The 14,798-nt window shown below is 38.9% G+C and overlaps 1 protein-coding gene across 1 annotated transcript in view; it reads right to left on the bottom strand.

Moving 5' to 3' along the window:
- The window catches only part of BICC1 (BicC family RNA binding protein 1), an 89,697-nt gene that overhangs the window by 32,740 nt on the left and 42,159 nt on the right, over window positions 1-14,798 (bottom strand). Inside the window, exon 3 of the mRNA XM_066555033.1 lies at window positions 12,130-12,199. Within this exon, the coding sequence (XP_066411130.1) occupies window positions 12,130-12,199 (70 nt within the window). The remainder of the gene's footprint in view (window positions 1-12,129; window positions 12,200-14,798) is intronic.

Raw genomic sequence — 14,798 nt, 5'->3', positions numbered from 1 at the left:
ATAACAGAAGATGGAGCAGAAAATATGCAAAAAATATCTGTGTCTGTTAATGCATGTTAGGAAGAAAAGAAAAAAAGAGTTAATGGCCAAGAGTCTCTTATTTCTTGATAATTTCTTCTTTTGGGCTGATATGCTGCTCACACTACTAGGAAGCAAATTTCTATATAATGAGTCAGCTGATTAAAAGCATAACCCATTTTGTAGTAGCTTTCTTATCTTTGTCTGGCATTCCACCAGTAATTCATGCTATAAATGAACTTCTCTGTAGTAGTTTCTTTTGGTTTATTTTTTTCCAACCTCATCACTCTGGAACTAACTCCATCTTCCATCTTTACTTATGGAATCCAAAGTCTGCTCCCCTCCCAAATGTATACCCATGTACACTATCATGGCATTCCTACAGGGATTCCCTCTTGCAACATCCTTCAGTAAGCAAATCCACAAGAAGAATATAAAAAAAATTATGTACCCAAATAACCACTTCCAGTATTTCTTCCCCTTACAGAAAGCACACGTTCAATCTGACAATTCAGATTTTTTTTATGTGACCAAATGTACATCTATGAGCAAAGTCAATTCCCCTTTGTAACACGCCACATGACAGAGGCAGGAGAGCTGAGCACGGGCAGGAATTTGCACACATATAGCTACAAATTTACTGCTGGAAATCTCAGTGGGAGTGTTTGGCATGAGAGGATTTTAAGCCAATTCCACAAAAAAAGCTTGCACTTTCCTGAAGCCCAGTATTTTCACAGCTTACTTTCTTGGCTATTACTCTCCTCCAGCACTGCAAAACCAAGTTTACATTATTTGACATTGCACTGGATAGAAAACCAATCAGCTGGATGAAAGCTGCACTCAAAATTAATCTTTTTTATTGACATCTTGGTTTACTTGCACACATTCTAACTCTGTTCGTGATTCTTTTTTTAGTAGAAATTGCCAATATCCTCAGCTCCCGTGGACTAGAAATTCATATTTTGCATTCCTGGTCTTTTAAAGTCATCCATATGTTTTGATGCGAAATAAGACATCTGGTAAATGTTTAACAAATTTAAATTGCAGCCATCAAAACTGCAACTTTATGGAAGCTGGACAAAAACATCAAATGGGAATAGTGACATGTTAGGCATTGAATCACTGGTTTAGGACAGTAATTAAAGTACACATCAATACAGCAGCACTTAGCAGTTTTCCCCTAGGATATTCATTAAGTAAGAACCTCAGAATTGTGTCTGATCTGATTTCCAAGACAAGGATATGCATTGGAAATCCATGCCAGGCACCTATGAACAGAAAGCTGTAATCCTCCCCTCCACCTTTTGTAATATGCATTTTCACCACCTTCCTCCTTTGCAGCTCCCATCTGTTTTCCCATTTACACCATCTTTGGCACTAACTCTTTATCATTCTATTCTTTCAAAACCCTCATTTCTTTAAGACTCCCACTCCAACCTCACATTTCCTGCCATCCCACCTACCTCTTTCCAACTGGCTTCAGTCTCCTCATCAGCCTCTCATTTCCTCTCTGTGTCTCTCTCCATTCCACTTCATTCCCAACTTTGTCCTTTCCCACAGCTTTGTTCCCATTAACAAGAGCCCATTTGCCTTTCCCTTTCACAGGAGTTAATACAGGGAGAAGATGTTGCCAACAGCCCTCTGAGACTGGCCATGGCTGGTGAGCATTGCCAGATGGTTTTGGTTTCCCCAGCTAAACAAACCCAATTCCAAAGCTAAAACTACCAGGGTGCTTAACAAGCATTTACCATAAAAACACAAACTTTTTAAACCTTAAAAATGTGGACCCAAAAAAAAATCACCAGAACACTAGCTATGCCTAGGATTTTGTCCTCTTTAGATTTGACTTAAAAGATTTTGACTTTTACAGACAAGATAATCTTGCCAAGTAATAATGGAATTAAATGACCAACTCAGCTTTATGGAAGGTTAAGTGTGTACAGATGAAAAGTCTAAAATTCTGAAAACTCTATTACAGCTATTTTTCAGATATTCCCTCCTACTGCTACTTCAGAAAAATTGTATGATTCAAATTACAGTTTCCAGAGGAAGTCATTAAAGAGACCAGAATTTCTATCAATGATGGTTTTGTAAGCTTGCACTCTGCCTTTGGCACAGACTCTGTCTATATTTAGAATGCACAGTATAAAGAATACTTGAAATCAAAGCACACAAAAATATCAGAATTTTACTAGTAATGCATCAAATTTGCAGGGAGAGGATGATACTCATGTACACTGTAATTCCAGAAGGTTTATAGGACTTGATCAGGGTTGGAGCAGGGAATGCAGCAGCCAGCCCTACCTGCAAGTGCTCCTGTCCCCAGGAAAGCCTCTTTGGGGAAGTTACAGAAACACTGTATCCAAACCTGGAAAGACTAGGCATTTTTTGGTTAGCTACAGAATATCACACATTAGGAAGAATTGCTTCAAGTATAAAAATGTAATGTTCTCCCCAGTAATATTCAAGGGCATATGATCTTCTTTTCCTTCTAACTGTGACAAGACTCCTAAGTAGATTTCTGTCACACATCTTTGTTTCTCTAAGCTTTTGAGAGCTGGAGGGTTCTGGCCTCCTCCACTCAAAGCATTTTTTGTTCCAAATGGAAACAAGAATTCAAGTCCTATTTGCTAACCTGACATACCATTGCCACTCACTGCATAATGCTTAATTGTGCTTAATGCATAATTGGTGTGTTGAAATTAGCACCCTCAGTTACTCATATTAGTGTCAGATAATTTCATTCAGTAATGCATTATTTTGGTAGCAAGAACTTCTCAGAATCCCTTTATGCCTTCTCAGCCATTAGGATTGAAACACATGATAGCAGGAGCATGTCATACTTAAAAAAAAAATGAAACATGACACTTGGCCTTTTTTAACACTTCTCCAACCAAACCCAAGAAAAGGTACATGGTGACAAAAGAACAAAAATGTACTATGGACACTTAACATCAAGAGTTCATCTTCTCTCATGAAAAATACTCAAGAGGGTGAATAATCCCTTCTCTAAAGGAAAAAGTACTAGAGTAATACAAATAGCATTAGTTTTGCTGCAATAAGGTCAAACAAAAACAAGTTTAATGCCACTCTAAGGAACAGAAAAAACTTGTAATTTCCCAGACCCTTGACCAGATCTGACTGAAATTTAATTTTATGAAGCAACTGCATAGATAAGAGACCATGTTACTCCCCCCTCCCCAAACACTGCCAGCATTCTCAAGAAACATTGCAGAGCACCCTTTATCTCCTGGCATGAGCAACTTCCAATTGCATTGCAGAATCATATGTGCAATTCATCCATTTTGAAGATATGAGCAGAATTTTTTATAAAGAAATCTACTTATATACACAGTCCTTAGCTGGACAATTGCATAACAGGGTGAATCTTTTTTCCTGTTTTTAGTGAGGTTGAATAAGAGCTGCAAAGGAATTTTGCTGCACACAGAGAGAGCTGACACAGAATACCCAAACCAACGGTTCTGTTGTCATGGGCACCAACAAGGAAAAGGTTTTGAAATGCCAGGATTTTTGAGAAAACCTTGACTGAACTGGTATAAAGTCAGACCCACAAACTTTACACCTTGGGAACCAAAACTAAGCAGCTTCAGGAAAAATTCTGCTGACAAAAGAGCACTGGCCCCCACAACCCAGCGGCCCTGAATGTCCCCTGCGTCAGTGGGACTGGCACCAGGGCATGCCAGGCTGCAGGGCTGAGCTGCCTAGCAGGGAGCCATGGAGGCAGGGGACAGCCTGGAAGCATGCAGCAAGGCAGGAGAGAGAGGGAAGACCACAATTGTGCTGTTTGCCAGCTGTGAAAACAATCATGTCTCCCTGATTTTGCTTCTAGCAGAAGTGGTTACCAGTCTTGCCTTTGCAAGTGCTTGGAAAAGGCACAAGTGAGTGCACCTTTGTCGTTATTCACATGTGGAATAAGGCTGTCCTGGGGTCTGGTGATCAAAACCCATTGTGCCTACTGCTATTACAGGAAGGTGTCTCAAACTGGCACACTGGGATCCCCTTTCCATTTGCAGCTGGGAAAGACTCATGAAGTGAACTCCAAAGCCCATCCTGCAGCACCTTTCTGTTGCCTGCTGTGTAACCAGGTAACTAGCTGTATTGTGGAATTCTTAGTTACAGTAGAAAGCTCCTCTCCTGAGGGAGCAGGGGCCCACAGCAGCCATCAAACCACCACCTCCCTCACCCCACTGCACCAGGTATGGACAGGGGCTGTTTCCTTGACTTTAAGGGTGGGGAGCCACACGAGCAGAATAAGGCACTAGAGCAGCAGCAGGTTTGAGTGGCTGGCAGAGCTCCAGATACAGTACATTACTGTCTCTGTAAGCTGCAGGATGACTTGGGGCAAGCTGAGCCAACACTTCTATTGATGTGCACACTGAAATCAGTGCTGAGACTAAATAAATTAAACCTTAACAAGAGGCCAACACAAAAGTTACCTCTGTTTGCTTAAGCATCCAGGCACTTCAGAGGTTTAGATGCTCTCTTCTCTCCATCACTCTACATCCCTTCATCCCTAGCTAAAGGAACAGGAAGAGTCATCACTCCATACATGTTTGGCTCCTAGCAAGAGTTAGGGTTACAGCCTTTCAGTTGGCACAGTTTTCAAAAGTATTTTAGTGGGTGAGAAGCTGAAGTTTGTCAGAAAAACTCCACATATCAGTGCAGGTCTCCAAGGACCTGATTAATTCCCCTACCCCTTTTTTCTTTTAATTGGAGCTTAAGGCTCTAAACCAATTGAGTGGCTATTCATAGCACAGAATTTAAGGTAGGAAAATTAGTTGATTGTATCCCACATTCACTTGATCAGGTTTGGTTTTGAGGTTTTATTGTAACTAGAAACAGCAACAGAGATATGAAAGTAGGTCAAGAGCAGGAGTTGACCCAAACTGTGAAAAAACCACTGTTAGAGTTCTTGGTTTATTAACAGCCCTTGGTAGTCCTGGGATGCTGTGTGACCTTCCCAGGTGGGGCTGGTTCACCATTTAAGACATTAGGTGCAAAGTCAAACTCAGTGCCTTGCTGCATTTAAAGAAACACAAAACATCAATTTCTTCTACAGTAATTTACAGTAGAGTGTTTTCCTTTAAGATTTATAAATCAGCAACACAGATAAGTAGTGGCAGGCACACAAGCAATTCCAGCACATGAAGTTCTGTTTCCTAATATTCACAACATTTTAATGCAATTTTAAATGTTACATATGGTTACAAAGGAAAAGATTGCAATTTTAGAAGTGAATGAAATTATAGGAGTGCTCTTAATCCTATTAACATGAGTACTTTTACCTCACATTTTACTTGGGCATAGTCTTTAAAAAAGCAGCATGATTCACTTATATATTGAAAGAATTAAGAATAAATCTACTGTAACTAAGAAAAGTAGCTTCTGTAAGAAAATGTTTTCATGCAACTTACACCATCTCTGAAATCCATAATCTTTAATTTCTGTGGTTTGTCCACAATATAGCTAGTTCCAAATCACTTTTTAACAAAATTAAAATCAGGCATAATATATATACATACAAGGTGAAAAAGGAAAAAAAAATAACTAATGCCTCTTTGGCCCAGAAGAAGGAAGTCATTTAAGGAAACAAGTAAAACCCTCTGTTATGGCTGCAACTATATTAAGAAGGAGTAACATGTATGTAAAGCCTTAAAGAAAAGGAAAACACCAAAGACCTAAAAAATAAGTCAATCCTAACAGTCATTATTTTACATGGAATCAGAGGATCTTTATGGTTGGAAAAGACCTCCAAGATCATGAAGTCCAACGTTTGACTGAACACCACCTTGTCAATTAAGCCATGACTTGTTTGTTTTTTTTTTTTTTAACACCTCCAAGGATGGCAACTCCACCACTTCCCTGTTCCAATTTCCCAATTCTGCACCACTCCTTCAGGGAAGATATGCACACAACCACACAGAGCACAGCATTATCTGCTTAGGAGTTGCATAAGACAAAGAAGCAAATAGCCTAATCTATTAGGAATTTTCTAGTTGCTTTTATGTTTATTTGTCTAAACTAGGACTTGGCTAATTTCTTGGGGAAATTTCAGGTTATATAACTGCCCTTTGCACACATGCCAGCATCTCAAGAACACCAAGACAGCTGGTATTTAGAAAAGATGAGGTATGTAATGTAAATGTAGTGGCCTAGACCAAAATCCTTCCAGTGTTTCAGCAATCCCAGTGATAACAAAGCAGAGAAATCTATTAATTCCACCAAACTTTGCATTTACTACAAAACACCATCAATGCAATGAGAATCTCCTGAAGCAAGGGTCCAAACCCCCTTGATACCACACAAGTACTTTTCCCTCTACTCAAAGTTTCTCAACATCTGCCTCATTGAGCTCTCTGGTTTGCTTAGGGGTGGTTTGGTTTGGTTGGCTGGGTGTTTCCTGGGGGAAAGAAAACTCTAGAGACTCCCAGACATGCTATAAGAGGTTACAGTGATGTGTAAAGCTCATAAGACTCCTAGCTAATGATGCTGCAGAGGGTTACTAACTCTTCCATTATCACTGATATTTAATAATAAAATACTGGGTTTGGACACAAGCATTGACCAAGTCCTACTCACATCCATTAATATGAGGTGGGCTTTGCAGTGTGGAATTCCTGCATGGCAGTCTCTCCTCTGTACAAATGTGGGATTCAGCTCAGCTGCAGTACAAAGAGCAATATTGCACAACTTATGATGCACTTGTGTTTTAAGTGGTGATGTAATCCCTCCACGGAACACGTGTGTAAATGATGAAGTGCTTGCAATGGATGCTGAACTGGCAGGCACAGCTCTGAACTACTCATAGATTAACCACTCCTGGTTAATCTATGTGTAATTCAGAGTTGTGATATTGTACTGCTAGAGGTTTAGCCTTAAAAGCAGTTCACACTCTTTTCAAAAAAGATTGCATTGACAAAGTGAATTGAGAAAATTAGGTATTTTTGAAAAAAAAAAAATTATCTAAAATGCCTAAAATCATATTTATCAGAAAGCCTATGGCAAAAGAAGAAATAACCTGGCATTTTATCTGCCCACTTTCCTAAGGCTGCAGAGCCTGACATCACAGTTCTTGGTTCTCTCCCTCCCTGTTTCATCTGAAAGCATAAACTTCAGCTTCTACCACAGTACTGGGAAACAACTGAAAGTTGATTTAAAGGTCTGAAAGGACAAACATTTTAGCTTACTCTAGATATCTAAGGCAGTAACTCACAAGTTTGGCCTTGAGCTCATTAAGCAGGGACATTTATCTTAACAAAAGAGGAGGCGCTACCTTTTATCACAAGCCTCCTGAAACAGGCAGAAAGCTTCCCTTGCACCTAAACAACATTCCAATAAACCAGAGTGAGCTTTTACTGATTTGGCTGAAGTCTCTCTGGTTATTCATCTCAAGCTTGGTATTGGTTATTAACTTCACTGTGCATGTTACCCTCACAGCTCAGGATGCAAAGAGGGAAACAGTTGCACTTGGCTTGCAAGATAATTTGCAAAAGGCAAAGTTTAATGAAAAAAATGAAACCAAATTGCCAGTGTAACCAAAAGTGTAAGCAGTGCCCAAAGCCAGTTATTGCTGCCTTCCTTTCAGTACCTTCAGCACCACTATGTTTCTTGCTATTCTCCTTGGATATGAATTTAACATGCTCTGTACTTGTGTTGGAGATATGCTAATGAAAAACAGCATGTATGAAATGCTTTGATAACAAAAACTAGTTTAAATTTTCTGAAGTTATTAAAAAAGAGGAAAGATTTGATAAAAAGTAAAATCAAATGGAAAAAGTACAAATAGATTTTTATTGACCAACTTAAAATGCATCAGTGATAAGAGAGGAAAAACAGAAAAAAAGCAAAACAAAAAGTCACAATGCCAGAAACAGCAAATAAGAGAAGAGGTAAAATAAAGTAACAGCAGTTCAACAGAGAAAGAAAAGAAATTGGAAATTTCAGGCTATGATACAGATAAAGAGCTGGAGACTAAAGAAAACACAAGAGGAATGAAAACATGGGAGTGAGAGGAAGAAAAAAGAGCAAGAGAAGTCCTTTCTAAAAGTGAGTGGAAGGGACCCCAGTGTTCTTACCTGCTCTGCAAGTTCAATTTATCTTACATTTCCCCTTACCATCTTTTTTAACTATTCAAAATATTCCCTGCTCCAGGTCTCTGATCATCCTGCTGCTTAGAGCCACTAAGTTTCCAAGAGCTGAAGGGATTCTTATGGTGGCTGCTCCCCAAAAGCTATTCCAAGCTGCATTCTGAGTACACACATCCCACAGCCTCTTTCTGGCTGTTGAAATGCAAAGGGACACAGGGGTATGGGGGAGGGAGAACTTAGAAATAAAAATTAGTAAGGAATATAGGTGAAATCTGAACTCCCATATATCCATTTCCTAAAGAACAGTTTCAGTACCCATCCACAAGCACTGCTGCTGGTTAACATGACATTCACCTGCTTCCAAGGCATTAAGCATTCCAGTTCCATACAAACAGATAGGGAGACATATGAGCACGTATAGTGAGGGTTCAGACACCTAGCAAATGAACAAGAATGCTCCCTCTGCAAAAGTAAAAATTATCCATGGCTAGATTTTAGGAACAGCCACCCTGGTCCCCCACGTGAGCTCCAATGGCAGCACAGCAGAAAGGGCTGGACAACAAGAACAAGACAGGTCAGTATTTCAGAAAGGGAGAGGGAAAATCCCATTATCTTACCCCTGCCTGGAAAATGTTTGTGGAACTACAGCATCTGATCATTTAGGATTTGGCAACCTACTCATGCTTTCATACCACTGAATAAATCTTTAAAAGACAATTAACAGCATTCCAAAGGAACAGTAACTACAACAGAGTGAAAAAGCATGTTGAGAGCCAGAGTGACTGTCTCTCAATTTGGCCTTTAATTCACCAGACTAGAGAAGATCCCAGACCTCCAGAACATGAGGCTTTGATACAGCCTGAGCTCTACAGCACCAGTGCAAAGCAGAGGAAACCCTGCCAGTGTCAATTCTTTCATTACTGATGGAATCAGTCACGAAGTGCTTTAAATTGTTCACTTCCCTCCCTAAATCCTTCATGTTATGGGATCTCTTTGGCAACTTGAACAAATGGCTTGCTTTAAGATGCTGTGGAAGATTTATGTGTTTGTGTGTTTTCTAAACGTTTATTTCTAAATGCTTTAACCCTCCTCATCACTAGAGTAAGGCTACAGCATCTGGTGTTCATTAAAACCAGGAAATTCCTGTTTTGCCCTTATGAAACTGTTGAGAGTTGATAATAGTTTTTTAAATTTAGCTTTGTGATGATGTGTTTTAGAAAATACATTAAATAATGAATTTGAATTAGGAAATTCTTAAAATCTGCTTATGCTTAATTCAGACATTAGTCTTTTGCAATTCAAAAACCCCATCAGAAAATATTTATCAAGTGTAAGTTAATGAATTACCATTATGATACATAAAATATAGAATTTTGGACTCATCAATTTAAAAGTTGTAATTAATATAAGAGAAAAGAAATAATACAGAGGTTCACCAGTCATCTACTCTTGGTGCTTCAGCTTCACTGTAGCACGTTTTTTTCTACAAGATCACGAAAGGATTCTGGATCTTGTAGAGAACTTATTTCTCATCCTTACTGAATCTTACTATGTACACCTTGGCTGTAAATTTCAACGTCTTTGTGTTTCACTTCAAAACAAAACATGGTTTGTTCTTATTGATTTAGTATCAGTAGTGTCTAATTAAAATTGTCACCAGCAGTGAGAAGAATGATATCACTGAGCCCTGAGTGCTTCATGACAGACTGACCAATATCACAGGAAGAAAAGCAACGTTTTCCTAACGACTGTTTTTCCCCTATATTGGGAAGAAAGCTGTGAATGACCTAAGGCCACAACACACAGGATGTGAAGCTGCTGAAACCACAAGCAGATTATGTTGCAGAACTATAAAAAAACCCTAGGATGTGTGGGTGATGCCTGGGTGCAGCGTGGGGCTGGGGTAAAGCACGGTCCATAGCTGCTGCTCCCTCATCAATGACTCAGGCTCAGCTCCAGCCAAGGAGGGAGGCAGGCAGACCATGTTCTGAGTTCCAGTCCCTGGGGAGCCAGCCAGTTGTTTGTTGCAGACTCTCCTCTCAATCACAAAATGTCATTAAGTGAAGCTAAGAGTATGTTAAACACTTGGAATATCTACCCCTATATAAACAGCTGCTGTAGCTGCAAATGCAAAGTCACAGCATTGCAAACAATTGGTATTAAGTGTAAACAGAACATATAAACTGCACCTTATTTCACAAGAAATAGGAACCTCAGGGTTAAGGGGTTCTTTGTACACATGCTGTAATTTACCATCTTAGGTGTATATACACACAACCCAGCACACCAGAGGTGGCCAGAGAGCACAAGTCTTAACTCTAGAGCCACCCTGAAATCCACAGGCATTTGAAATACTTTTTTTAATAGTTTAGCATATTGCTAAAATGTCTTGTTTACAGCCCATCACTATCTCACTATCTGAGGTTTCTTTTGGCACAAGGACTTTGCAGAATAATCATTCCCACTGCAGATTCACTCAGTATGCCCAGCTGGAATATGTGCTCCCTTTCCTCAATTTTTACTGTTATCAGCCCATAACTCTTTTAGCTGTTTTATTTCCCATGGTACTCAAATTCATTCTATGCATTGATAGAGCTTCACCACATGATCTTCTACTTGAGGTCACTAATAAAGAGGTTAAATTAATTTAATTTAAAGCTGCATCTCCAAGTACCAATGCAGAAACCCAACCAACCACCTCTCTTACCCCTCTTTTTTTGCCTTTCATTCATGCTTTCCATCTTCAGAACTAAGCCCACTTAAATTAGGGGGAAAAAAGTTAGAGGTACCATCTCATCTTTTCTGTCCTCAGAAGAAAAACCAACTCCTGTGCCTCAGCTTGCTGAGGAGTGTCAGGTGTGCATCAATTCCCAGCACCCAAGGAGAGGGTACACAGAACTCCCCAGGTTTGCACAGAGACCTTGTCACTCCTGCATTACTATCAATGTTAGTTCCACACATTAATGCCTACATACAGAACACCTGCACTTTCCCCAGTCTTAATTCCTTCCCCATTTAAGCAAGCTTCTTTTTCCATGCAAGTGGGGTAAAGAAAAAATGAAATCAATTTTGACTTTAACACCATGTGGGAAAGTATCTCAGAAACAATCTCACTTTACACCATAAAATTTTTATTAATCCTGCACCTTTCTAAGAAGGTCATTTTTCTTCCCAAGAGATGTTATTAATTTACTAAGGTTAGCCCACACCTCCACCTTTACATTCTATATATAACATGGAGAGAAATTATCTGAAGTTCATTTTCTTGGTTTTTAAATATGTATCAGCCTGGACAGAAATGCATGCAGTGTTCCCAATTCCATTTTTTATGCAGAAGAGAAATTAAGTGTTGCTTTCAATCAGTCACAGCTATGACTCCTTATGAACAGAACAAGAAGGTTTATTTCCAAGAGAGATGTCCAGACTGTATACTTAGCTCACACTAATAGGCTGGACTTCCAAAAGAAACAATTTAAAACACAATACTGGTCATTCCTAAGAAACAGCTCCACTTAGGTTTCTTAGAGAACCCAAAAATGTGTGCAGGCTGTCCCTGTCAGGGACACAATGAGTATTTACTGTTCTGCTGGGCTTGGCCAACACTCATCTTTGTACTCTACAGAAACAAACACAAAACCCCACAAAACACCCACTCATCTAAAATGTTACCAGAAACACTGGCTTTGGCTGCTGTAAAATAAAGAAACTGTTCTGATTAGATACAGAATCATACAGCAGAAGTCACACATGCTTAATACAGCAGTTTTGATTAAAAAAAATACTCACAGAATTGCAAGCTCCTTAAAATGGGTTGCTGTATCAAATACCTATATAAAGCCAAGATAATGTCAAACCAAAATTTCTATAAGAAATGGCAGACTGAAATGGAAATACTTCAGGTGACCAGTACTGATGTGTGACTCTGAAAATCCAACTCTTTATTCTGTGGTTTTTACTATGATAACAACAAATCCCACCCCATAACAAGAACAAAATAAAATACCTTTTTTTGATTTTGCTCCAATCTTCAACTTTGATGGCCAAGCAATCTGTGTATTTGTTTCTTCCATAATCTATTAAAAAAGAAAGCATTTTCAAAGAATTAAGTTATTATTTTTCTCCTGCAAAAGCATACGTTCATTTTCTGAAAATATGATGATTACCATTTTTAAAACTGTTAAATATTATTACTTTTAAATAGCACAAGCCATTAACTGCTTCTCTGGTTTTCTTGAGAACTTTTGTCTGTTAATAAGCATGGCTGAGTACTGATCATTCAAAAGAATTGCACAGAGCAAACCCAAAATGCTCAGCAGCTTCCATGAAGTTCAAATGACCACTAATAGCTACAGCAGACTCCACATCCATCTCTGAGGGAATTTCAAACCTTTACAATTCAACACAAATATTTCTTCAGTTACCTTAAAATGGTTCTTAAGTAAAGCCTATCAAATTTAAATTGAGTCTTTTTGAATCTCCATAAGTCAAAATATATTGGTCTGCCTCACTTTTACCCAAAAGCAGCTTTTCATTATAATCTTATCCAGACTCCAGAATTTTTACTTCTCAGTTTAGCAGGTCAGAGCAGATATTTGACAGCATTTATTTATTATGACACAGTGTGTAATCTATCTGTACATCTCCAACCAACCAACAGGGAAAGCCTATGCACACACTCTCACCCTGTGAAAAGCATGCAGTCATTTAGCTCAGTGTCAGCTCTCATCTGCTGCTGCCTTTGGCTCAGTGAAAATTCCACCAGCCCTATTACAGGCAGATTATACTGAAATTTCATCTTGGCACAGAGCTACAGAGCTTCACCAACGCATTTAGTTGTAACACAGGAGAAGGAACTGCTTGACACCAAGGACTTCAGATCGATGAATGGAAATGCAGCTCCTAGAAATGCTGGGAATGTCTACTGAGACTCAAGGACTTCTCTTTTATACCAAGGTCTCATCAACAAGCATGGTGAGCTCATACCTCTCATCATACTCATGATGGAATGAGAACAATTTAAATGTCAAAATAATTAGCAAAGCCACTTCCAAGAAAAAAAAGTAATGTATTAAGAAAACAGCTACAATACCAGTAAGTTTTCCATAACAGTCTAATTCAGAATTAGGGCAGATTTCTCTAACAGTTCCTAATTCTTATCTTCTACATCCAAATCCCAAGGACACCACAACAACTTCCAGATTAGCATGCCATGTGGAAAAACAAAGCGTCAGCCAGACCTCATTATACTATATTTTTGGTTTCAGCACTATTGGATAATAAGTTACAGCTGAAATAAAACATTTCCAGGAGGGTGAAATTCTACCAGCAACATACATATACTTTTCACCATTTTTCAATCCAGATGTGAAAGAAGCTGTTTCAAAGAAGTCACTTGTCTCTGATAAAAGGCTTTGGGCAAGGATTTTTTTTTAATTGGGCAACAGGCAGAGAAATACACAGAAAATTGCAAGGCACTGTCTAAAAGGAAAAGGGAGATGCTAAAACAAAGAATGGGGCAGGACTGAGTTATAGAAGATCCAACATGAAAGGAACCACAAGACAGGAGACAGAAGAAGAATGCATGTCATTCAAGGCAAGTGTTACATCCCATCAGTCCTTTACCCTTTCAATAAAGGTTGGAGACTTCTGTCTTGGAGAAATTAAATCCTCCCCGTTACTTATGCTAAACTAAAATAAAATGAAAGCCCACAACTTCACAGCTGCACATTCTGGGGACATATGAGAAAGATGCATGTAAGATCTTCAAAGGAAAAGCAGTCTGACTGCCAGCCACTGAGATTTGGCCATCTACTCTCCTTAAGCTTTTCGTAATGTTAAAAATTGCCACATAAGACCAAAAAAGATAACTCAGTTTGGTCCCTACAAAGACAAGTTTATCTCCTATCCTAGAAAGGCAAAAAAAAGTCAGGATGCACCTAAATGAAGTACATTTACTGAAGTATCAAAATGCTCAGTCTGTGCTGGCTTTTCAACTCCAGGCCGTAATGTTAGAATAAATCAGGACTTTCCTAAGAACACTTAAAAAAATTAAACTACATTGCTTACTTCTTAAACTATTGTTGTATTTAAGTTACTACTTACGGATTGTATTTATTATAACAGCAGAGTGTCACAAAGCTCTGGAAAACTTGGAACTGACTTTTTATGAGAGCAGTTAAACTTGAAAGTAAAGATGATATTGAAGATCATGGATGAGATTGAAGACTGCATAGATCACTGTTGCACTGCACCAACTTTTTGTTTCAGCTTTACCATTCAAACACAGGCAATTTTAAGTGACAAGATTTAATTTTTTCCCTGAAAAATCTGGAATAATTCCATGACAACCTCAAGTGCATGTTGCAATGGAACTGCTTCATTAGTGAAATCAGTATTATGCCACATACCCTGAGAACAGGGGCTCTGCTCTCACATGAAAAAGAGAACTCTCAAGTGCTCCAGCTATAATACATGCATTCCAATTGTATAAATACTGGAGTTACATAACATTCAGAGGAAATTCAGCCTAGGGATGACTCAGAGTTCATGATCTCTGCAGAACAGCACCTCTGCCATAGTTTCCCTCATGTCCACACAAAATAAGTGATAGAGTGAGTACTAATCAGTGCTCTCCTTGCCTTGAGGGATCAACTGACCAAAGGGATCAGGCAT

Source organism: Molothrus aeneus, chromosome 8 (genome assembly GCF_037042795.1).
Source record: "Molothrus aeneus isolate 106 chromosome 8, BPBGC_Maene_1.0, whole genome shotgun sequence".
NCBI lineage: Eukaryota > Metazoa > Chordata > Aves > Passeriformes > Icteridae > Molothrus > Molothrus aeneus.
The sequence above is the reverse complement of the archived record's forward strand: the minus strand, read 5'-3'. Positions and strand labels throughout refer to the sequence as shown.